The sequence below is a fragment of the Oreochromis niloticus genome, linkage group LG3 (genome assembly GCF_001858045.2).
Source record: "Oreochromis niloticus isolate F11D_XX linkage group LG3, O_niloticus_UMD_NMBU, whole genome shotgun sequence".
NCBI lineage: Eukaryota > Metazoa > Chordata > Actinopteri > Cichliformes > Cichlidae > Oreochromis > Oreochromis niloticus.
Genome location: NC_031967.2, coordinates 25,354,872 through 25,380,491, shown reverse-complemented (window position 1 = coordinate 25,380,491; position 25,620 = coordinate 25,354,872). Strand labels below are relative to the sequence as shown.

General features: G+C 39.2%; 4 protein-coding genes and 2 long non-coding RNA genes across 11 annotated transcripts in view; 1 reads left to right on the top strand and 5 right to left on the bottom strand.

Moving 5' to 3' along the window:
- Positions 1-25,620, bottom strand: part of LOC109194483 (titin) — a 722,900-nt gene that overhangs the window by 546,286 nt on the left and 150,994 nt on the right. The gene's annotated exons all lie outside the window — the stretch shown is intronic.
- LOC102081169 (uncharacterized) overlaps positions 1-25,620 on the bottom strand; it is a 151,558-nt gene that overhangs the window by 72,536 nt on the left and 53,402 nt on the right. The window lies entirely within an intron of this gene.
- Positions 1-25,620, bottom strand: part of LOC102077482 (low affinity immunoglobulin gamma Fc region receptor II-b) — a 74,868-nt gene that overhangs the window by 22,032 nt on the left and 27,216 nt on the right. The gene's annotated exons all lie outside the window — the stretch shown is intronic.
- Positions 807-7,433, bottom strand: LOC102075625 (uncharacterized). Its single transcript, XM_019365443.2, has 12 exons — positions 6,926-7,433; positions 6,353-6,489; positions 5,905-6,119; positions 5,393-5,451; positions 5,245-5,310; positions 4,986-5,051; positions 3,915-4,002; positions 3,608-3,822; positions 3,219-3,486; positions 2,921-3,075; positions 2,468-2,706; positions 807-1,491 (listed from the first exon to the last, which is right to left on the bottom strand). The coding sequence occupies exons 1-12, from the start codon at positions 7,231-7,233 to the stop codon at positions 1,241-1,243; spliced, it is 2,067 nt and encodes a 688-aa protein (XP_019220988.1). The 5' UTR covers positions 7,234-7,433; the 3' UTR covers positions 807-1,240.
- LOC109204457 (uncharacterized) lies at positions 10,331-13,972 on the top strand. The gene is made up of 6 exons (XM_025905649.1): positions 10,331-11,114; positions 11,232-11,442; positions 11,549-11,682; positions 11,842-12,007; positions 12,192-12,485; positions 12,792-13,972. The coding sequence occupies exons 2-6, from the start codon at positions 11,333-11,335 to the stop codon at positions 13,639-13,641; spliced, it is 1,554 nt and encodes a 517-aa protein (XP_025761434.1). The 5' UTR covers positions 10,331-11,114; positions 11,232-11,332; the 3' UTR covers positions 13,642-13,972.
- LOC112846250 (uncharacterized) lies at positions 15,183-16,904 on the bottom strand. The gene is made up of 2 exons (XR_003219140.1): positions 16,519-16,904; positions 15,183-16,341 (listed from the first exon to the last, which is right to left on the bottom strand). It is a non-coding gene; the product is annotated as an uncharacterized LOC112846250 (long non-coding RNA).

Sequence of the window (25,620 nt, the reverse complement as noted above, 5' to 3'; positions counted from 1 at the left end):
AGTTTCCTGAGGTTGGGCTGAATGAACCTAGAACACAGGGAGAAACCTAAACAAGCAGAAGGAACTTTAGCTAAATATATTGCCACGTACAGCAAAATGACTGTAATGAAGGTAAGCCGTGACCATAGAAAATGCAAAGCAATCACTGGATTGACTGTCCGAATTGCTACACACTTTTTAAGCATCGTTCACCAACAAACTGAGTCTAACAAATCATTTTCTTTACTTTGTTAATTACAGTTAGTGCCTTTATGTATAAAACATAATTAAATGCCAGTGTTTATCTTGATGTTATTTTTGCAAAAAACAATAGCTTTACAGCCATTATCTCTTACATAATTCTACCACATTTACATAATTCACTACAAAGTTCATGTCAAACTATTTAAATGTAAAATTAGGCAGAAGTCTTAAATGTTTCCATAAAACTCCCCCCACGAACAGTTTAACCCAAATAATATCACGGTCAACACTGACACATGTTCAGAGTCCTCAAATTGATTTTTAACCAGGTTATAGTCAAAGGCCAGATGCCAATCTCAGAGTTAACACCAAAGTTTAAAGTCAGTTTGTTAAAACTGCTTTGTTCTTGAAAGCATTAAAATGAATGCGTAACTTTTAAGTCTGAGTTGATTCTTGAGTTCTTGGTTTGAGAACCGATGAGGGTAAATTCATTGAACCATTTACCTTGACTTAAGCACATAATTGTACTACATAGCCCTTGTCAATGGAACCCAATACCAGTATTGGACAGTAACAGGTAAGCCTCAACTTTAATTTCTAAACAGACAAGACACCATGAGAACTGACATTATAATATTTTATTTTACAACAGTCAATGTCTTTCAGTTCAAAGTTTGGCATCTGTTGTACATCTTGAAAAAAATAAATTAAAAACAAAACCCACACTATGCAGTGTACTGTAATTGAACAAACAATCCACAACAAACTTTCAAACTAATATTTCTAGATGAATTGTCATTTTCCTCCCAATACTGTAAACTTTCTGAACACCACTTATTTTGCATGGCTTGATACATGCATACCCCAGTTGTCTTAACTGGACCATAAATACAACTATATACACAATGAATAGTCATTTGTAAAAACACTTAAAATGTAAAATCTTTAAGAAGCCTGAGTGCCAGGAGCAATCCCATTTAACACTTACAATAACAACTTCATCCCAAAAGGCCACAGGTTTTAACCATAGCTTCCCAGCATCAGTTCATGTATGCAGCTACACCTTTCCAAATCCAAGGGATCCTTTTAATGCATCGTTCATAAGATCTTTAAATTGATCTTCATCTGCAACACCTCTTGGAAGATACAGGGATAAGCTGCACGTTGATGCGTATGGGATGCGCCGCATCCCCGGCTCCTGATCGTAAAAGTCTATGTTGCAGGACTGTGGGAACCCCAGTGGTGGAAGTAAGTCAGCCCCAGTTATGAAGACCAGCAGCTCTTCAAACGTGTTGTCCACCTCTTGCTCTGTTGAAATACATACAACTAGTAAATAAGGTGCAATGTATAGGTTCATGAATCAAAGATTTATAATCAGTTACACTGACTGTAGAGCAGTTGCATTAATGACTATTTTGGAGTCCAAAACAGGTTGTTAGGCAAAACCAATATTGCAAAGCACTGTATAATAAAAAAAAATTACTTAAAGTAATCCTGCCCTCCTAAGACAGGAAATTAATTTTGGTCCTCCGAGTCTGACCTATATGTCAAGGACTGTTTATGCAATGTGTATGTTTTAAAAACAAGTTATTCATTCTGTCCTTGCAAAAGTACATTGTTGACTTTCTAGTGACGTCACATTTGCATGGGTGTTGTCATTGCACCACTTGATTACCTAGGACACTAATATACATGAGGTGTCTTTATAGTCAATGGAATACCTGAAGCTTCAATTTAGGCAGTGCATCTAATTAACAAATGACCGTTGTCTCAAAGAGACAGAATAACACAATTTGAAAGGTGAGACCTGTCTTAAACACTGCAAACACACTTCCTTAATCTCAGATGTGCTAATACAGTTGAATCATAAATTTTACTAATTTAAATACAAATATGTAATATAAATATTTAATATTTTAGTGTTAAGAGAAGTTTGTGGTCATGTAATAAAATTAACGTGTTAACAGAAATCACAATGAAAATCAAATTACATCCTATCAGTCTCAACAACCAAGATCTGGTAGAAATGACAGAAGAAATAATCTTCCAAAAATATTTGTAGGTCGTTTCCTTTAAAATAACTTACCTAAAAGGTAAAATAATCAAAAACTTCCCCATATGCTGTAAGAATGTGTGGATTTTGCAAAGTTCAAAGGTTTCATTGCACCCAGGTGTTGTTTAGATTTAGTTGTCTGTATTTTGTATTGTGGACACTGTATTTAACATGAGATGCCTGAAGCAATTCAAACAGAACCAAGACATGTGTTGTATTCTATGTACTCACCCTGAATGGCCATAAGCCACCATTCCCACTGAAAGATGGTGGCTTCCTCTTCTTCACGTCTGTTACTTCCAGCTGGACTCCATCCAATGGTGAAGAGATCCTGGAAGCTGTTCCTTGTAAGTTTATTTCCTGCATTTGTAAATACAGGAAGGAACTGCTTCCAGCATCTCTTCACCATTTGCCAGAATTGACCACACGAGTCCATACCGGCAACAAACTGTTGAATCATGCTGGCAACCCTGTTGACCACAGATTGTACTCTCAATTCATACCACATAGCAAAACAGTCAAACAAAACAGAAAAAGGCTTGTTTTGTCAATTTCAACACTACCTTAACTGCAATATCAATTCAGCAGATTGATTTGTTTAAGTGTTAACTATTAGGGGGGAACACAATGGGAAGACGAGCACTGACCAGCAAACTACTTTGTAATTTTCTAACAAATTCTCACCTGTGAAACGCAAAATGAGATACAATCTCGCCCCTTATCCTCTTAACATCAAGTAGTGTGGCAGTGTAGATGTCAGGGATACCACAGCCTGCAATCCAGTCCCCAAGGTGACTTTTCAAGTCTGCCAGGTCTTCTGGGGTGCTGCAGTTGGAAACCTTGAAAATCAGGCAGCTCCATAAATACATACGTTTGAAGCATTCACTAGTTGACTTACATTTTGAGACATTCAACTGATGAGTCAAGCTATGCATTGTGTTTCACTGAATTTAATTACACCTCAGCATGTACACAGCTTTACCTTTTCTATGTTCTGTTTAATGTCATCGTCCATGAAGACCTCGACATCAAAGTCATCAAGAGATGTCTTCTGGCCACACATCAAACAGAACAGGTGTCTATTGATACACCGTGGCCCTGGCCCATTGTGTGCTATCGACCAAGCAATCAGTTTACCAGCCATATAAAACTTGTTGCTTGACAGCAACTGCTGGCTATAACTGAACAGCAGACTGCCAGGCTTCCCCTCAAAAATCCCTAGGGAATTCTGAGTTTCGACCATAAGTAAGCTGCAGGAAAAGGTAGAAAAAAAAAAAATTGAGTCAAATTGTGATTTCATCTTTGCAATAACAACAAAACACACATTCACGCATTCTATTATTGTGTGGGAGAGATGGGACTTTTGCTTACCGAAAAAATTCCCGCCTTGGGCCTCCATAATCATCGGCCATTTCACCAACGAATTCAATGTTTGGTAATTTATGCCAGGCAAAATATGACTTCGAAAGTGCCATGCAGGCACTATGTAGGATTTTCCTTCGTCGGGCTATTACTGTACAATAATTGCTGGTGTCAAGATGCGTTTCCTGGAAGTCTTTCAGGACAGTAGCAAGGTCCATCTCATCCTGAAGGAGGGGGGTGGGGGGGAGAGAGAGAGGTGTCACGACTACATAAAAACATCCACAGCAGTTCTGGCGGTGTTGTTCATGACACATACATGTGAATCATTTTGTTCAGGGGAAGCCAGGACAGCCTCATCCAGGTCTGATACTTCTGACTCTGCAGAGTCGATGTAAAACTCTTCCCTAAACAGAACACAAATGCATTTGATTTTTTAATATCATGTATACATATTGAAATGTATTGACTCATCTGATAATGTGAAATCAGATTCTTTTACTGTACAGATACAGCCACTTAAAATGGCCACGTGGTCCTTGATTACATGTGTTGGAGCATTTGTATTTTAACAAATTTCAAAATATTAAAATGTAAAGTTTTGTTAGTTTACTTCTATTTTGGGGTTAATTAATTTTTTATTTGTAGGTTAATACTCACTTCATCGTTTTGTTGTTTATCTTGTCAAGTCAGCCAGGAAGAACTTCAGGGCCATTTTTGATAAATTAAGAGACTGGTATAGGACCAGCATGCACTGGGATAGGCCAATGGTTTTGTGTGTTTTTTTTGTTTTGTTTTTAAATTTGAGACAAGCAGCATGAAGCAACAAAAATAGATCTTGTTATTGGTTTACAAACTGGATCAATAAACTATACAATGCAACTTTCAAGTTTGGACAGTGCAGTTTTGCCTGCGTACAAAAGATTATCACAGGGCAGCAGTGTCTTCTGTATATTTTTGTTAGATGTTTTGGGAAACATAAGGAACTGCCACTACAGTGTCCATTTATGGAATTACACTGAAATTTGTAAACACAGAACTGTTTACTGGGAATACTTTGGGTGATCTGTAGTTCCAAGTGTCTGAATGGTCAGGATGACTAAAGTGTTATCGATGCATTGTCAGCAATTAAAAATGCCAATATCACGACATCAACAAATCTCAAAAATGTGAAAAAGCAAAACAGAAACAAAATGAGGCAATTAAACCATTGGTCTATAGTCAGAGTACATAAATGTACTCTGTTCAATACATGCAACCTTTAAATTTTTAATTTTTGCTGGTCTCACCCCGTTATATTGTACTTATAAAACACACACCATAGGTAAATAGACAATAAGTTACAGTTTACACTTCAGTTTTGGCACGTTATTCATCAACTACCACTTGCCTGTTAACCTCTGGTTCCTGGAGACCAGGCCTACTAGAATTAGCTGTATGGTTTTCATGCAGACCACTGCAAAGGAATAGCAGTAATATTTAATAACAGGAACAGGACCCCAACGCAGATATTTCTTGATCTAGACTACACAAAATGATCCAAGTTATAATAATGAGAATTAGTTTGTACAACAGTTTTACCAAAAAATAAAATTTGTGCAATATTTTAAGATTAAAATTCCAACTCATAAACAAACAGTGCCATTTACCTGATAACCTCTGGCTCCTGTACATTGTGCCTGCCATGGTCAGGTGTCTCTGTGTCATGCAGCACACTGCAATATGGTAAATATTGATGATGAGAGGATGTAATGCATTTATAGTGCTACAGTCCAAAGGCAGTGGTCAAACACTTACATTGCCATTTCAGACTGCACCACTTCTCCACCAGTTGAGTCGTCATTGGCTTCTGTAATCTAAAACAGAGTATTAAAATATAAATGAAACTGAACAACAAATGAAAAAAAGAAAGGATAAGGACATTACAAAAGAATGAAAAACCCAGAACACCAAAACCCAGGAAACTGGGATTACAATAACAAAATGAAAAAAAATATAAATCTTTACACACAATTGTTTTATGAAAGATGCACATCAGCCCATAAACAAAAAACCATTAGACCACAGTTCAAGCTTGCTCTACTGCATTTCTGTTATTAACAGTGACTCAACTGACGGGGCACTATGCCATCTGGCATAGTGATCAGATGAATGTCTTAAATCCTTTGGGGAAATCACAGCATTTACTATTCTGAGCAGTGACATGTTAAAGATGGCTTATACAATATTAGGGTGACTGGAGAGCCACTGAGTTACAGTAATAGTGACAATTATGCCATATCAGCCACCCCAGTGGAACATTTGAATACCTTTGGACGGATATAAAGATTGGAGCGACCCAGTAGGTTTCTTGCTCTAATTTCTTGGGGCGTCTCCTCTTCAAGAGGAAGAATGAGCCGCTGTCCATTCACTTTGCATAGATCGAACTGCAAAGGTATGTCTGCAATATTGTCCCGTAGTGCCTGCCTGAATTCAGCGGCATTGAGGTTTACAGGAACGACCACCCGAGTAGCAGGAGTGGCATCTGTAAACAAATTTAAACCAAGTTAGCTAGCAATGTTATTTAGAACTTTCCCTAAAAACGGAAAATTGTCACATTGTAGTGTCTCCACATCAATTTATTGGTGCAAGGAAATAACGATTACAAAGGTGCTAAATCTCTAATGCCAAATTCTACAATTTGTAAACAAATGACACCATGATGCAATTTTTTTGAAAACCATCACTCCAAATAATTAATCTTAAAATAAAGATTACCCCTATGAGATCGGTAGTGGGTCAGTGTCGGATTCCTTAGTACTGACACCTTAAACGTTAACTGGCGATGTCTGGTTCTCCCGCCTCTTGGCCTGCGCACTGGTCCACCCCCGTGCTGTTGGCGGAAAACTCCAAAGCTATCATTAGACCATGAGATAAGTTAAGTCACAAACTAATATGACACAGAGACCCCCCCCCCCAACAAAACAAAACACCACACACTCCGAGTAAGGCATGAATGTTCAGCATATCGGTGTTTATTGCATGCATTTTCCGATTGTCTGGCAAATTAAATGCTCCCAGAAAACGTGGGATATGCTACATTTATAAACTAAAATCCTTATGCATAAATGCACATAAGAGGGATTAAAATGATTGTCATTTGAAATCGTCAACCTAGGAGAGATTTTATGATTACAGAATTTGTTAAATGCTGTGGATTGAATTGTAACAGATAATTAGTTAACGAGCCATTTATTATTTAAAAACGTAAAAGGTTTTTTTTTGGCAAGAACAAAAAAGGCGCAAAGCTAGAAGCTTGCCAATATAGTAACCACCACCAAAGCGTTTCACCTTTGTAGAAGAGAAGTCCCCTCTTCACCGTCATCTTGATTAAGTAGCCGGTTAAATTGGGCATTCATTCTGTCTCTGATATCATTGACTCTCCGTCGAAACGCAGCGGTACGTTCAGACATGATTGTCCATAAAAAGTCCGCCAAAAGGCTGGGCAGATATATATAGCATCCCGAAAATTCAAAGTACGGCGGGAGAAGGTACGTTGTTCGTGATTGGATCGGCAAGACTGAACTTTTTTTTTTTAATCCACCCCTTAACACAACCTGTGATCCGAATTTGTGGTAACCAATCACAGTCAACCTCATATTTGTGTTGTCTCAATCAAGCTATGTGCGACAAACTACATTCAAGTGAATGGATGCGAAATCTCTGCACCAACAAAAAAAAACACCACATTTGACTGCAAGTACCCTAGTTAACCTCAATTACTGTTTGACTTTGCTACCTAAAAGCTAAGCCATGATTGTGAAACATTACTTTGTCCTTTTAAGCACATGTTACATGTTAGCTTTGTAGTAAGTGAAAAAAAAAAAAAAAAAGGTCATACTAACCTTGGTCCGTTAGGAATGTTGCCAACATGCCATTTTAGGTGAGGCATGGTAATAAAGTCTTTAATATGTTACTTCATTTGGCCACTTTATATTATTGAAAATACGGTTTTATCACACTTGTTACATTAGCCGGATTAGGCTACATTGTACTGCACTGTAGGGACTTTGTAATAATGTTGATTTAACGTTGTTTTTGTCATTGATATTTGATCTATTTGTAGTCGACCAGGTGACAACAACTACGTTGAAAAACAACAAACAACATCTATTTATAGATGACCAGAGATCAAAGCTGCGATCATCCAAAGAGCCTCTTTCAGTGGTAAATCCCTACAGGTCACCATTAAAAAAAGCCATTGATTTGTAGTTGAGCGTTAAATTACTGAGCGGGTATAAAGTACCGGAGAAAATAGATTGAGTGTTCTTTTGTTATCACTGATTTATGGTCTAGTTACAGTTCAACAGCTTTAATAAAATCATGTCTACTTGCAATGTATGTATAGTTGACCGGGAAATTAAAGCAGCGATCACTTGGACTATTCCTAGCACCCCCCTCACAGTGGTACATCCCTTCAGGTAACCATTCACAAGTCATGTACAGTAGAGCGGGACATTACAGTTACTCTCAGCGGAATTCACTGGAGAAGGCACAAGTTCATGCACTGCACTGGCCTGCACCACGATTATAAGGTAAGAATGAATTTTATTCTATTCGTTATTTCCAGTACAGTAATAGATTCGTTAATATAAAGTTTCGGACAAAATATAGGAGCCCGAAATTGTATCTACTGTCATCTTACAGTCCGGCAACAAAGAACACATTTTCGTTTCATACTTTTGTTATATTCCGTTACAGAGCTAGCCTAACGCTTCGAGGGTTTCTTTAGCCTTGCCGTCGCCTCGGCCACCATTGACCCAGACTGTCGCTCTGTGGTTGCTTTTTTGCATAGTACTAAAAAAAGCAAATCTGTGATATATGGTAGGTAAACGTAAAGGTAACTGTATAAATGTGTTCAATGACTTTGTTACTTTTGATGATTGGAGAGCACCCGCTTCAATTTGCACATGAAAACTTTAGACTCAGTTCGATTGCTCACGCGGCATGCCCACGTGACTTTACGTCGCATGCTCACCGGAAAAATCAATGCGCAATTACGTGGCTCTAATGATGGTGAGGTTGTGCGTAGGTGCTGCATATAATACAGTATGTTCAGTGGGAGAAACTTAGTCATTTAACTCTACAGCCGAGTAATTATCCCAAGAGCCTTTTTCTAGTAAGCGGGATTAACAGACTGTCAAACCATGAAGTCATAGTGCAACACCAAGTTGCAATTTTAGTAAACTCATCTGAATTAGATCGTGACAGATGTTCCGAATTTTCAGCTTTTGATGTCCACCCTGATAAGCACGCATGTGCCTTTTTAAACGCATGTATAGTTGTATCTACAATACCAGGATTTAGTAATACAGTGGTGTATACAAAGAGCCACATGAGACTGTTAACTATCATTAAACCCGACACTGCAGACTGAAAGACAAACTCCATGAACTGAAAACTGACCTTAAATATGAGTGCGGCAAATCCACAGTGAAGAGAGATAATAATATTGATTTTTTTTTTTTTAAAGTTCCAAGAATCCAAAACTAACGTACAGGAAGCCACAAGGTAGACAAACAAAGTGTACAACTTGAAACAAAACAACAGAGTGAAAAGCTGAGGGCTTCAATACTTGCGCAAGTTGATTAGGGAGAGAGGACGCAGCTGGGAGAAACAAGACACAGGTGAATTGAATCAAACAAGTATGACCAGTGGAAGCAAAAGCAAGTGCACAAAAGACTAGACGTCAACAATATAAAGTAGTAACCAACTAAAGATAGGACACAGAAATGCAGACTTTGCACTAGGAACACAGAATGGCAGCCTCAAAGAGTAAAGAAATGAATAAACAACAGTATATGCAGAAAATAAAAAATAAAGTTAAAAGACAGCGTGGTCTTCAAGAACCCAGAGTACGATACAAAAATGTCTTTTATTCAAGTGAACAAAACAATGTAGACCATGTTCATTTTTTTAATAAGTTGGAAAAAAATCAAAGCTAATGACAGCATTTAAAATAAACAAAGATGAATAACATAGATGGGAACATTTGACAATGGAATTGTAACATTATCAAACTGATTTTTCAGATATGCAGAGTAGAAGATGTGGAGATTCAAATTTTTAACTTGGGTGTGTATTTGAAATATGAAAATATTGGTTGACATCGTTGACATACTGTTATTAAAGATAGGAATATGTATGAAGAGTAGATTCAAAAGCTCTATTAACAGAACTATAACCTGTTAGAATCTGACATTTATTTCAGATGTATTCTGTAACTGTTCACAGTCTCAATACTTACAGTGATGACAGAGTGTTTCCAAAAGTGCTCAGTCACAATTTTCAGAAGACTAACATGGAATTTTTGATTTATTTAAATATATAAACCTGTTGAAAGTAATAATTTAAATTTTTGTCTTTGTAGGATCACAGTAATGTATAGATTTCTAATACAGTCCAAGTTTGTCCAAGAAAAAACACCAGCAAGCAGGTTATGTCCTACAACTATTGTATCACTGTAAATGACTAAGACTATAATCGAACTCTCTTCCTTAAACAACAAGAAACATGAAGTGTACTCAGGAGCAGATTCGAGCGCAGGCTCAGAGTGAAGTTAACAGAAAACGTTCTTTACATCATAACCATCATCATCATCATCATCATTTATATAGCACTTTAAAAACACACCTGGTAGACCAAAGTGCTGTACAATAGAAATAGAAATATAGTAATAAAATAGAAAAAACAGACAAGTATGTGTATGTGATGCAAAAGGTAAAATTAAAAACAAGGCTAGAATGCATGAATGTTAACTTTGAGTTCTACAACTAGGAGCAAAATGCTATGAACATGGACTACAGTAGTTCATACTAGAGGGAACAGTAACATGATCTGTGGCTGCTGGAGCTCGGCAAGTGAAACAGTGGTGTGAGAGTTGATGGTGGAGCAGCACTGTGGGACCCATTTTTGTATTGTTACCTTATGTGTGCCGCTACGGGTCACCTTTTGTGTTTTTACGTATGGTGTGTTTATGGAAATGTATTGAAGATAAACGTAACTCAAGCCAGGTGTTTTTGGTCAGAACAAGCAAACAGTTTGTAAAATCTGCGCTGTTATGATAAATGACATTGAATAAAGAGAAGCAAATAAAACTGATGAATACAAAAACAATCTTAACCGTACAAGACAAGTATAGATTGAGTTGGGCTGTTACAAGTTTAATTCATAACAGTTACATTGCCTCACCCCTGCCATCAAACCCTTCAGTGGCTTCAAGTGTAGGCATAGCCTCTACAGGTACTGCAGCAGAGGGAGAGCAGAGTCAGGAGGGTCTTGGAAGAAGTTCAGAAAAGATCCAAATAGGCAGTCTGAACAGTCTTACTTGTTTGCAGGTGGAGTAATGCATGAATGGATAAAAAAGAGTGAGAGGTTATCAGCTGTTGAGGAGCAAATGGAGATCCGTGTCCAGGGGAGTGAGGCTATTGCGAGTGTGAAAGGTTGTCCAGGAAGTAACTAAGAAGACATGAACAGAGAGGTAAGTACTAGAGCTATGAGCAACGTGAGGCCAATAACTGACATTGGTTAACAGATAATATGGCAAAGACTGGTTGTGAACGGTGGTCTTAAATACAGCTGGCTTGATTTGTCTCAGGTGGTGATCCTCAGAGGAGCGATGAAGTAGAGCAGCCAGCACCCCAAGTAGAGCAGGCACTGTGGAAAAATAGTTGTGACTCAACCAGACCATTACAAAGTATGGCCTGGAGGATTTTCATCTCAAGGTGCAAGAACATTCTTAATGACTGTACACGGCGGCTGCTGATGGACGATGTTGGGCCAAATGTGCTACAGTTAGCGTTAAGGAGGTACGATTAAAGCAAGATAGAAAACATTTAACATTTAAAATGTTTAAGGGGAATATGGCCTGAAAATATATCATGAATTAAGAAGTAATTTTTTGATATCTTTGAGGTTGGAGACTATGCAGAGAAGCCTTCAGTGGGCAAGAGGAAGACTGATCAATGTAACTGCAGCAGATCAACTTCTGCGTGACTTGGCTGAATTGATTCAGGAGGTCGAACTGTCTACTCAGCATGGCCAACAAGGTAAGCACATATTGTGTCGATTCCTTGACTCACCAACAGTGTGAAATAAATTATGACTCTGTCTTAACCTATTTTCCAAATATTTACCTATTTACCTGATATATTTACCTGATATATGGGGTGCCTTTACCTATTTACCAAACGCTTATATATTTTCAGGCTGTTTTGGATACCAGGCACCAGTGGTTTTCAACAGAGGTAGAGGTAGATCCCTTTACCTTATCACTCGGGAACAGCTTTCATTCCTGAAGTCATGTGGATTCACTGCACCTCAGATGGCTGATATTTTGAATGTTTCACTTCGTACAATTCGAAGACGTCTGCGGTCAGTGACTTTTGAAACCAGTGTGACTTTCATTTCTTTGTGACACACACTCACTGTTTATTCAAATTAAATGGTATTGTGAAATTGTAAACATTAGTATATTTGAATGTGCACCACTAGTCAAGTAATGAAGTGTGCTGTTATGGTAGTGATAAATTACTCATGTTTTTTTGTCTGATTTCAGACAGTATCATTTCACCCGTGCATCAATGTATGCGGAACTGACTGACAGTGCCTTGGATGAACATGTGCAGGACATTGTCGCTGGCAATGAACAAATTGGTCCTGAGGCTGTCAGAGCCTCCCTGCGAGTACGTGGACTACGTGTACAGCGAAGGAGGGTTCGAGCAAGCATGTTACGGATAAATCCTGGAGCAGCTGCCCTTAGAGCAGTTTTGCGGAGACCAGAACGAAGAACATATCAGGTTGCAGGTCCAAACTCATTGTGGCACATTGATGGAAATCACAAGCTGATAAGGTAACCAACCACACTGATTTGTTGAACACCTATTTTGACCAAAGTGAAATTCAGCGTTACATCAAATATAATTGTTGAACAATAAGACACGTCCAATAGAGCCAGGCCCTGGGATGGGCAGTCCTCTAACACAACGGTTATGTTTAAAGGGGAAGATGAGAGAACACAGACAGCGCAAGCAACATACAGAGAAAAATTCAAACTTGACATGTAATAGTGCCATGTAAATCAAATAAGAGTGTGTTTTCCATTGTTTCAATAACAAAGCAGAAATAATATTTTTCTTCTTATGGACCACGGTTTTAGGTGGAGGATAGTCATTCATGGGGCTATTGATGGATACAGTCGTCTTGTGGTCTTCCTTCATGCCTCAAACAACAACCGTAGCAGTACCGTTTTATCAAGTTTCATCAGAGCCGTGGTATCCTATGGTGTACCCTCGAGGGTCCGGACAGACAGAGGAGGGGAAAACAATGCTGTCTGCCTGATGATGAACATTTTCAGAGGCTTTGATCGTGGAAGCGCCCTAAGAGGAAGGAGTACCCATAATCAGAGAATTGAGAGGCTCTGGGGTGATCTGTGGCGAGGAATGACCAATGTCTACTGTGATTTATTTCACCACCTGGAGGAGGAAGGCATCATTGACATTGACAATGAAATGCACCTTTGGGCTCTCCATTACATCTATCTCCCAAGGATCAACAGAGATTTGAAAGACTTCACTCAACAGTGGAACAATCATGGCTTGCGGACAGAGAGACACTTGAGCCCATTACAGATTTTTGTCCGAGGCAGCCTCCAGCAACAGGGCCGAGCCTCAACTGCCATGCAGGACATCTTTCAGACTAGAGCAGCTGCTGCTGCTGGGACTATTGGTGGGACAGCTGATGGTAGTGTGACAGCCACTGAGAGTGAGACGACTGCTGCTCAGGGCTTAGGTACTGATTCTGGTGGTGGTGCTCATGGTACAGATGAGCTGGGATTGCTGGTCGACTGGCCTGAGAGGATTACTGTGCCAGACATCGAATTTACTCTGGACGGACCGATGATGGAGCAAGTGGTAGAACTATTTAGTCCACTAACTGGCACCAGAGGGAGTCATGGTATTGAACTCATCTCTGGCTTAATATACTTTCTGGACTCGACATATCACTGACACAGTTCAATTATTGACTGAAACATAATAGCAGCAAGTGGAAAGACTTCAAAATATCTAGGTGACTGGATACATATAATGTGAAAAGTTATAATACGTGTTTACTATGTACCATTGAGTAGTGGAGATACAAGAACGAGCTGTGTGACACTGAAAATAAAAAATGTTGAGTGATTTTTAAAGTGTATAAGATGGAAGTTGTGAAATGGAAAGTATACAACTGAAGCTGAATCTCGATAAAGTCAACTTGATTAATCTAAAAGTTACAGCTGTTGATATTGATAAATACAACTATAAAGCAGTGACAGTAAATAATTAAAAAATAAAAACTGTATAGTAGGTATTGAAGTGGCTCAGTATAGTGTAGTAGATATAAAGTGGTTTAGCGTGTGTTTGATGTTGTGACAGTTCACACCGAGCACATTATGTTTTGCTTTGTACAGATTATGCTTTGTACAAACATAGTTCTGAAAATACTGGACTCCAGTGTAAAATGTGAATAAAAAAGAGCAAGCACTGATTTGCAAATGTGAAAGGCAAAGTTTATTCACAGTAGAACATAGAAAACATGTCAAATGTTTACACCGAGACTATGTCGTTAAAAATAAGTCCATTTTAATTTGATGGCAGCAATATGTTTCAAAACAGTTGAGATGGGGCAAGAGAAGGCTGGAAAAAGTGGTACTAAAAGAAACAGCTGCAGGGATATTTTAAAAGTAACAGGTCAGTTACATGATTAGATATTAAAAGAGCATCTTAGAGAAGCAGAGTTGCTCTGGAGGAAATATGGGCAGAGGTTGATCAAGCTGCAAAAAACTCCATTAACAAATTGTGCAACAATTTCAGAATAATGTTCCCAAATGTAAAGTTGTAAAGACTTAAAATATTCCATCCTCTAGAGGCATAAAAATATATTTTATCAAAAGATTCAGTGACTGGAGAAATCTCTTTGCAGAAACAATGAGGCTAAAAGCCATGATGTCAGTGATCTTCAAACGCTCACAGGAAAGTTATCATCATGGAGCATTAAACAGACACGATTCTGTCCTGGAAATCAGTGCATTTCCTGTATCCTTTGGGGCAACAGACCTGAGTCACACTTTTAGAGAGGTACCTGATGAGGTGGATTGAGAGGAATATCCATGATGCATGGCAGTTTGTTCACTCACTTCCTCTCCACCACAGCTTCCGGAGCACAGAGCTTGCTCTCCTGATCCAAGAAGAACACATCAAAGTGCACTGCACTCACCTGAACTGACAGAACACCTGTCATTAACATTTTGGTGCACACATAAGCTTGTTCTCAAAAACCCGCCTGCCCATCCACTTCTTGTGTACAGCCTCTGTTTTGATCTTCCAGTTCAGCAAATGTATATATGTGGGTGTCCAGGTAGTTGTGTTCCTCCACCACATCATATCAGCGGGTTCAGTATCTTATACTTATGTCAAGATAATGCACACTGCAGCCCATTTGTATCTACAGTTATCAGAAAGAAGCCATAACCAAGTTACATGGATTCTTTTTTTTTTTTTTAAATTACTTCATGTCATACAGGTAAACTAGTTATGTTATGTACAACGCTGTCATGTGCCACTCTCTGTTTCAAATTCATGTAAGACATCCAGAGTACTCTGATGACATTGACAAGGACAACTCCAGTTTACATGGGAAACAATTATTTCATGTTTTTGAGATTATTTATTTACATCACTTTTCAGAAAACGTACATACAGGTCTGATTCAAAACTGCATATCTATTTTTAATGCATGTTGATGGGGCAAAAATATTCCTGAGATACTGTTAACATTATTAAATTTGAAGGCTATTATACAGTGGTATTACTTTAAACTGAGTAAAATGGTATTTTGATAAAAGTTAAGGTCTCCGTTTGTTTCAGAAAAAGCATTCTGTCATTTATTTGCTTTTATTATTTATTCATATGCCCTCCGCGGACCATCTCTGCACTGCGTGGGTGATTGGTGGCTCCGTGCACAAGTGCTGCACACAGGGACAAGGTGCACTAGGTTACGATCAGATCTTCCCTGGGCAGGGAGAGGTGATGAACTGTATGCCACTTTTTCATTGGCATACATTAAGTACAATGTTTTATTGCCTACGGTGGGGCAGGTCACATACTGGGTGAAGGTGGGCAGTGTGGAGTCCAGCGAGACATGATTAAAGTCCCCTGATATTAGAAGAAGAGCTCTCGGAGATTGCGTCTGCAGTCTGCGGACCACAGAGAGTCACAGGCTGCCTCCACGGATGCTAACGGCTAATAGCTCAATGTCTCTGTTGCAGAGTTGTTCTTTCACAGCAATGTGCCCAGGGATACCACAACTGTCTTTAACAAACACTGCCCAGTCCCCCTCCTTTCCTCTCACCGCTGTCTCTGGTCTTGTCCGGCCGCAGCAGCTGGAAGCCGGGCAGCCTACTCACAGAGGGAGTACCGGGCAGTGTCGGGGTACTGCCACTGTGACCGGGTTAGCGTCATTAGCTCCTCAATCATATCAGGGAGCGATCTCACGTTTACAGTGATTACAGGAAGGAGAGATGGTGTGTAAGGTGTCCTTCTCGGGAGACATCACCCCCGTCTCTTCCCTCACTGGGGACGTAGGGTCTGTCTGCCGGTAGCGCAGCTGCAGGGCGCAGCGCTAACAGCTGATCCCTAACGTAAACAAAGGAGCCATGCGCCGAGTGTCTAAATACGGGTGAAAAAAGAGAAGACAAAAGAAGAGAAAAGTCAACATAACTAGCACGGAGCGGTAATGCATGACGGCAGAATCTGATTGCTAAGACATAAGTTAAAGGTTAAGAGAAGTAAAGAGGAAAATAAGAAAGAAGCTCAGAAATTAGCAGAGCTAGCGCTGCTCATTACCTGTTAGCTGCCATAACAGGTATCACAGTTAAGGTTTCAGAAAAAGTATTCTGTCGTTTGTTTGCTTGATCATGCCTTAAACACATCAAAATGCATAGTGGGATTATAATACAAGTCAATACTGTGACAAGCACTGGTACTGAATAGGCAATCACTTAGCAGCAAGGTGAATCGGTGATGCATTAGTGTGGTCTGCACTTCCTCTTCTTTGATTGGGTGAAATGAGTTGAAAGTAATTGGATGAGGGAACCATGGGGAGTGCCCTGCATAATTTCAATAAAACGCCGTTTTAAACGCCGTTACAGCTGGCACAGAACGCCGTAAAAAACGCCGTTTTTATGCATCTTTGAACGGCGTTTTCTGCCGAGTGGCGTAAAAAGCGGCGTTCAAAGACACACGGAAACGCCGTTTTTTACGCCACTCGGCAGAAAACGCCGTTCAAAGATGCATAAAAACGGCGTTTTTTACGGCGTTCTGTGCCAGCTGTAACGGCGTTTAAAACGGCGTTTTTATGCATCTTTGAACGGCGTTTTCTGCCGAGTGGCGTAAAAAACGGCGTTTCCGTGTGTCTTTGAACGCCGCTTTTTACGTCACTCGGATGGTGCGTTCAGGGCGCCATGTGAGAGTCGGAAAAAACGGCGTTTGTCGAAACAGAACGCCGTTTTTTTCGGCGTTTTGAATAATTAAACGGCGTTTTTTACGCCGTTTCTTAATCAAACGGGTTAGAAAAGTGGCGAATTTTGGCACTAATGGCTTGCCATATATGCATCTTTGAACGGCGTTTTCTGCCGAGTGGCGTAAAAAACGGCGTTTCCGTGTGTCTTTGAACGCCGCTTTTTACGTCACTCGGATGGTGCGTTCAGGGCGCCATGTGAGAGTCGGAAAAAACGGCGTTTGTCGAAACAGAACGCCGTTTTTTTCGGCGTTTTGAATAATTAAACGGCGTTTTTTACGCCGTTTCTTAATCAAACGGGTTAGAAAAGTGGCGAATTTTGGCACTAATGGCTTGCCATAGTTTTCAGTCGTTTTCACAGAATTGTTCATCCACATGGAATCGGCTGAAAACGCTTACGTTCCAGTACTGCGCATGCGTGAAAAGCAAGACATTTCGACCCGCCTCATTTCTGTCAGCCGCTTATTTACTTTCCGGCTCTTTGAAACGTCGTGGCAAAATATCGAGGAAAAGCACAGAGTTTTTTAAATGGACTAACAATGAGGTGGAGCTGTTGCTGCGAGTAACACAAAAGTACAAAGTTGCAAAAGCGAGTGAGAATTAAAGAATTTAAACAAAAACTATCACACTGCGCCGCGAAAACTACATTTTCAAATGTATCCGCTTTGGAGAGCGTTTCCAAAAAGCTCCGTTTTCCTTGACCGTCTCATTGTGGATGGAACACCAAAACGGAGGGAAAAAGATGCATTTTCAAACCAAAACGAATTAGTGTGGACATGGCCTGATACGTTTTCGTTTAAAAACCATCTTTTTCTCTCACTTTTGGCCTTCCGTCCACACTGAGACGGTCAAGGAAAACTGAGCTTTTTGAAAACGCTCCCCAAAGCGGATACATTTGAAAACGCCGTTTTCGCAGCGCTGTGTGGACTGCATAAACTGAGACTTTTTAAAACGATGACGCGTTTTAGTCATATGATGCAGTCATGTGACCGATTAAACTAAGCTAGTGGAGGGCATTATACAGCAGTTGTTTTGTTTGCTCTCAGTTTTGACAGCCCTATTAAAGATTAATATCAGTTTGTACATGCTCCAGATAGCTTTTCTTCAAATTCTTTAATTCTCACTCACTTTTGCAACTTTGTACTTTTGTGTTATTCGCAGCAACAACTCCACCTCATTGTCAGTCCATTTAAAAAAACAAGGTGCTTTTCCTCGACATTTTGACGCTACGTTTCAAAGAGCTAGAAAGTAAATAAACAGCAGACAGAAATAACGCACGTCAAATCGTCTTATGTTTCACGCATGCGCAATACAGGAACGTAAGGTTTTCGATCGTTTCAGTGTGGATGAACAACTGTTCGGAAACGCTTAAAAACGATAGTGTGGATGCGGATCGTTTTTAGACAAAAACGCCGTTTTCAAATTTATCCGGGTTAGTGTAGACATAGCCTCTGATACCAAAAGTAGTCACTTGTCTGCTTTTACACACATATAAACATGAGTGATATCCCATTCTTAAACCATAGGGTTTAATATGATGTTGGCCTCAGCTCTTCATCTGCACTTCAAGGTCAGATGAACGATGCCAATGAGGATGCCAATCTTCACATTTTGGACAGACTAGACAGATCGTTTGAAACAGGACATCTATGTCCACTGTGAACGACCATCTTTGAACAGAGAGGATGGCTTATGACACCAAACATCTGCCACCTACAATCTAGTTTTGAGATCCCTTTCCAGATGCCTTAATGCCCAGGCCTGATGGTGGAATTGAACTCAGGACCTTCTTGCTGTGAGGCATCAGTGCTAACCACCGTGCGGCCCGTATGTACACATATATGACATACATATATGTTTCATATTACATATTTAGCTAGATGCTTTGAACATAATAACTGAGTGAGAAAAGAGGAAGTGGATAATCAATAACAATTCATTCCTACAAAGAGATGACAACCAGCAAAGACAAAAAACTGAGTTTTTAAAACTTTGCATCTTGCTCTCTCTGCTGCCAGCTGTCAGAGATAAAACATGTTTTCTGGAAGGCAACACACATATTTAGCTTAAATTGTTCTTCCTCATTTTAGTTCTGCAGCATAAGAAATAAATAGCTAAGTCATCATTGTGTTACTAAAGAGAGCTCCGCAGCTCAGTGATGACTCACAGTGACAGATATAACACCTCTGTGAAAGCCAGCAGGCAAACATTATTTTACCATCACATTGTATCGAAACAAACACAGAATCTCTTTTAGCTCTGCCACACATGCTTCACACCACTGATGCTGACAAACATGTTATCTTCATACATGTTTTACAAATAAACTATTCTGAGTTACCACCTTGTCAGCTCCAGTAATTCCCAAAGTGTGGGCCAGGGCCCCCTGGTGGGCTATGAAGGTAACACAGGTGGGCTGAAATGCAGTTTGAAAATACAAGTATCACAAGTTTGGTGAAACAGAGCTGATTCCACTTTCAAATATTGTGCTTCTAGGACCAGAAGAGAAAACAGAATAGAACAGGAAAGTTTTGTCATCTAAAGCTTAAAATGAGACAAACTTCACACTAGTCTAGCCTTCAAAAGTTCAATCAGAGCAAATATTCACGAAACATTTTTTTAATGAACTTCATGATGACAGAACCCAACCAAGCCCAGGAACCACATAAGCCTCTACTTAGTTGGCAGCAATGGATACTGATCAGTGGCAGATTTTCCAAATGGATGTCAACAGGTGGAACTCACAGAGCAGCAGATGACTGAATTTCTGCAGTCTCTGCCATCAGCACAGGAGGAACAGAAACGTTTATTTTTTTTTACTCCTTTCCCTGTTTCAAAGAGCCATGAAATCCTGGAATGTAAAGACTGACACAATTGTAAGCCTTATGAACCCCCAAATGCTCTGATTGTGGGATGTCTTCAAAACCTTGTGATGAAATCTGCTTGGCACAACCACAGTAAGCTGTATCAGAAAGAAAATAAAGCAAACCAAAAATAAATAAATAAATATTGGGGTTTTTTGTTTTTTTTTAAGTACTTAGATGAGGAAGCCAGTTTTTTGGTTGCTAGTTCACTGTGAGAAATGCCTGGAAGCAAGTCAGGTGTAGATACAGCCCTATTCTCTGGTCCACCTCGCTCGACAGAAGCTTTAAGTGCCTCCCTTGTGTAATGACACACGGTGGGTTAACTTCAAGAATACATTTAAGCTGATGCATCACTGCCCCAGAGCTAAACAGGTGAAACAGCTGCCAGCAAAAATCAGCACCAGACCAGTTTTTGCTTTTTGCCACATGTCCATAATGTGAGAATCATCTCACCTTCTGCATCAGCATCAGCTGAACCTGTGTGATGTTTTGTTATTAGACTAATGTGCTAATCACAGTTTGACCATAATGAACACGAACTTTGAACCTGAGGAGTGCATGTCACCCTAGATCAAAGGTTGATCACTTTTGTAACCATATGATCAGATCTGCAGCCCTATGTTCAAGAAGCTGAGATGATCGCCACCTGGTGGTGAGTTGGATCAGAATTCTGAAGGAGGCTGGGGACCTGACTGCATCATGTTCTTCTTCTCCATTAGTGAGGCAGCTGCACAGAGCTGCTGCTGCAAGGTTGTTGGCGCCTGTCGTGGTGGTATTCCAGATGTTAGACTTAAGAGGTAAAGACAGCCATCAAGTTGAAGATGTCAAACTCTCAGGCTTTATTAGCTTGTGGGACCTCAGAGGAGGCTGACAGGTACAGGCAGGCCAAGCACAGTGCAACCCTGGCAGCAGCTGAAACTAAAACTCAGGTGTGGTAGGAGAGTAAAAAGTTTATAGTGCATCTGGAGCACTGCTGATGTCAACTGAGGATATTGTAAGCAGTAGAAGGAATACTTCAAAGATCTGATTGAAAAGCCTTCCATAGAGGATTCAGAGTCTGGGGATGAGTGGGCTCCATTAATAGGAGTGAGGTCGGTGATGTAGTGAACTTATTAACAGTACCTATTAACATTCACAGGGTAGATGTGATACTTTAAGATGTGGAACTTAAAAATACCAAAAACCAAGTGCAAACGTTTTGAAACGCCTGTTTCGTGGTGACAGTTGAAAGCAGCTGTATGAGGGCAGTGTGAGAAATTTATTTTCATGGTTTCACAGCACGTCAGGTTTTTCCCTTTAGTTTAGCATGTCTCATCACTGCAGTGACACCATTTTTAATCTGTTGTCACACACTGTCATCATACTAAAATGTACCAATGATAATTATTACTGTTATTCAGGTACAGGGAGCACATATAAAGATGTGTCTGCACACAGAGAACAAAGTGAAATTCCCACTATGACCTTTGAATTCCCTGTTAATTCTCTGCTATGAGCTGATAACATAAAACAGCACATCTGTAACACAGAAGACTTCAGGCTGAAACCACAGGCTGCATTTCCTCTTTTCTAGGTGGTCACAAACCACGAGGCCTTTCAGTGGATAAAAAAAAGCCTCTGGGAGGATAGAAAGTAACCACCAACAGTCATTTAGACACATGTGGGTGTAAAAAGAGATACAAAGACTAGAGCAGCTTAAAGGGACGACAGTAAAGGCATACAGAGCAGTAGTTAATAAAATTCTATTTATTTACAGTAAATTCCTGTATTTTAAAGCCAACTAAAAGATGAACTCTTCCCAAATAAAAGAATAAAAACAAGCCAGGCAATGAAAAATAAAATCACACAGAGCAAACTAGCAGTGCAAGAGTGTACTCTGCATATGGTGACAACGGCCTTAAAATAAATCACAATAATATGGTAAAGATATACTCTGTCGTCTATCAGTTGTAAATCACCTGTTACTGGGTCTGGCTCCTCCTCCAGGTCTGACACTGGTTCCAAAGAAACAGCTCCACGGCCTCCTGCCACGGCGTCCTTTATGTCCTCTTTGCTCTAAGTTTAAGTTTACCTCACTGCCTTCGTTGGGAGGATGACGTTAGGAAGTAACAAAAATACTTTTCAAAATAAAAGCATACAAACAAAATACATATGCTACATAAGTGTACTAACTAACACAGAGTGTGATACTAAAATTATTTCCACCAAGTGACAACAGCACTGAAGGCTGCTCAGAAGAAATAATTCATCCTCTTTCACTTTTAAGGCTCATCACACTTTGTTTTTATAGACACAGTTTTATTGTATGTATTTATTGCAACATGCCATGGCAAATAATAGACTCTGAAGTCAAAGTCTTCAACTTTTATCTTCTAATATTTAACATCCAGCCAAGCAGATGAAGTCATAAAAAATTACTCCCTCTGTTGGCAACCAACTCCAAACACAACCCAGTGATTATATTTTGTACTAAAGTACTACACAAAACGTCCTTAAACAATGACTTGATGTATTTTTGATAATAAATACTTGCAATAAATAACTTAAAATATTGTAGTAACACATCAGGTAGCAAAGAAGCTGAACACAGAAGGACTAAATGAGCAAATCACAAATCAACAATCAGGAAAACAGCTGCTTATGAAATTCCCACAGTGCTCTTGGAATTCCTTGTTTCCTCTCTGCTGTGTGAAGTTTGCTGAAAACATAAAACCTGCTGAACAGAAGATTTGTGGCTCAACCCACAGGCACAGCCAGAAATCATGAGATGTTTCAGTTTCCTCTGATAAAAAGGCAAAAAGCAGAATAGACAGTTTGTTACAGACGTGTAAGGACGACAGACCGCTCAGAAGAACAAAGAAGTTGTTCTCTGTCATCATGTTTCCAGTTTTGTGTGATATTACTTTTCAAACAGTCACACCACTGTAGCCTGTACTACTCTACAGGTTTAAAATACACCCATCAAAAAATATACACAATTCTTGTTTTCTTCAGACTAGGGCTGCCACAAATGATTATTTTGATAGTCGACTAATCAGATCGTGCATCCATTGGATGTAAAATGTACAGCTTATTGCACCAGCATGCATCTGCTCTTATATAACTATCATTAGCTTACAGCTTCAAGTGTTTAGGATATGTGCTAACTAAAAATAAATACAAGATGATAGTTTATTAAACTTTAATGAAATTTGCAGATTGTCTCAGTAAAGTTTAATAATAAACTCGGCCATATTGTCGGAGCGCTTTGGCCAATATGTGATGTCTTGATAAACCGAGCAGATATTTGAAGATATTTGAGCTACATTCTCGCCTGAAAATATCTTAAAAGTTTATTTTGTGACCCAGAAAGAGTAATATTAAAACTAACTAGCTGCCACTATTGTTGGAAACTGGAATTGGCTTGGCTGCACTATGAATTCTGGGATAGGTTGGGCCACGAAGGATACACCCGACTCATCCTTCAAATCTGGGGAAATGAAGGACGCATTTGGAGGAGTCTTCGAATTTGGAGTGTAACGTCGCTGTAACGTAATCGGCCTACAAATGTGGCCTCCGAAGGATGCAGCCCCTGAATTTGGACCCCTGAATTCTTCTTCTTCGGGGTTTATCAGTAGCTGACATCCTTGTACATGCAGTGCTGCCATCTTCTTCCAACTTCCTTCACTCTTCTCTTTACCTTTAACACTAATAGTACAATCTTTTTCAGTACAGAATATAAAATATAAATCATTAAAGTGATTTATTTTTTAAAAAGTGAAAGCCTGATATGGTGACAGTTGTAGATAACATGGTTAGTCTAAGTGACCGAGGGTAGAGACAAGTTCCTGACCTGAATGAATTTCTCAGTCCACCCCGGAGTGAAAAGCTTTATTATGATGCATAAATACTGCACTGCTCTCAGTGGTTTCACATATTTCAAATGAAACTCAGTAAAAACGTTTTCTACTGTGCCCATTTGTATGTTCTTCATGGTGGAGATGAGAGGAGCTGCTGGGTGTTCTTCATTCATATATTAAGTTTCATTTATGAGTGTTTCAGATGCTTCCTCTGCAGCTGTAGATGCTTCCTCTAGAAGTGGTTTATCAGGCCTTGTTATTTTCAACACCTATTAACTTAACATGTTCAAAGGCTTCATTATGTCTGTGCATGTAAAGACATTTCTCGTTGGGACCCGGATGTATGACTCCAAAAACTGAATTGTAGAACTGAAATTGAATGGTGAGACGTGAAACTGAAAGCATTCAAGAGCAAAATTTAGGATGGAATACAATTTCAAATTAAATTAATTAATTTTAAAAATATAAAAATTCAGTTTCAATTTAGTGACGATTATTTTCAAACCAATACACTGGATTTCAAATTAGGCTAATTCAAATTCAGTTTTAGAAGCTTTTATTCAATTTGAGCAATTCAGATTCAATCTGAGTATTTCAGATTCAAATTTAACTTCTTCAAATTCAGTTTCTAATGGCACAAAGTTCTGCCCATACATGTGTCTTTATGGATTCATTTGATTTATAAACATAAATCAGACCTTCTAATTCTGTAGCTTGCTACGCTATCTGCTACGCTATCTTGCACCATGTGGAGAAACTTACAAAAAAACCTGTTGACTTCTTTATTTTATGTTAAACGCAATGGGACAGGTACAGGTAAATGACACACCATCAGTTTGAATGTTATTTATTCATTTAGTTCATTTGGCGGGGACATACTTCTAACTATAAATGGTAAATGGCCTGTATTTGTATAGCACTTTACTAGTCCCTAAGGACCCCAAAGCGCTTTACACATCCAGTCATCCATTCACACACACATTCACAAACTGGTGATGGCAAGCTACATTGTAGCCACAGCCACCCTGGGGCGCACTGACAGAAATAAATAAGAATAATTGCATGAAATGAATAAAAATGTTTAAAATAAAGCAAAAAACAAACAAACAAAAAAACAAAAGAAAACAAAAAAGAAAAGAAAACAAGAAATACTTACATTCAAATTCATACAGTACTGATCAGATGATTTTTATATAATGTAGATTTTTGAACAAATACAGTAAAAGTATGTGTTGGTGCTCACACCAGTACTTCCTAATGTAACACTGCTGACTTTAACTCGAGCTATCAGCTACTAAAGATCACATATTTCACACTTTGTTCTCACTGATGTTAAAACAGGAAACATTCAGTTAAGTTTTATATAAAGAAAGCTTTAAGAATGAATATAAAAAAAAAAAAAGCTGACTATATAGAGCATAGATTTCAAATAGGAATATGCTTTATGCTATAAGACAGTACTGAGTCTATATGATAAATTTAATATTGTAACTGTACATAAAGCTGAGCATGTCTGATATTTGGGGAGCAGAGGAGCAAGAGTGGCTTCATAAAAAGCTTCTTCTTGGCTTTGCTGCTACAGCTCTCCTCACTGACCTGTAAGACAAGCACAAAAAGACAAAGTGATTTCCAACATGTAAAGATATTATGAGCTGAAGACATTTAATAATGTGAAGAATAAATCAGCCTGCATGGCAGCAGAATTACTGAGAGAGCTTCCTGATGT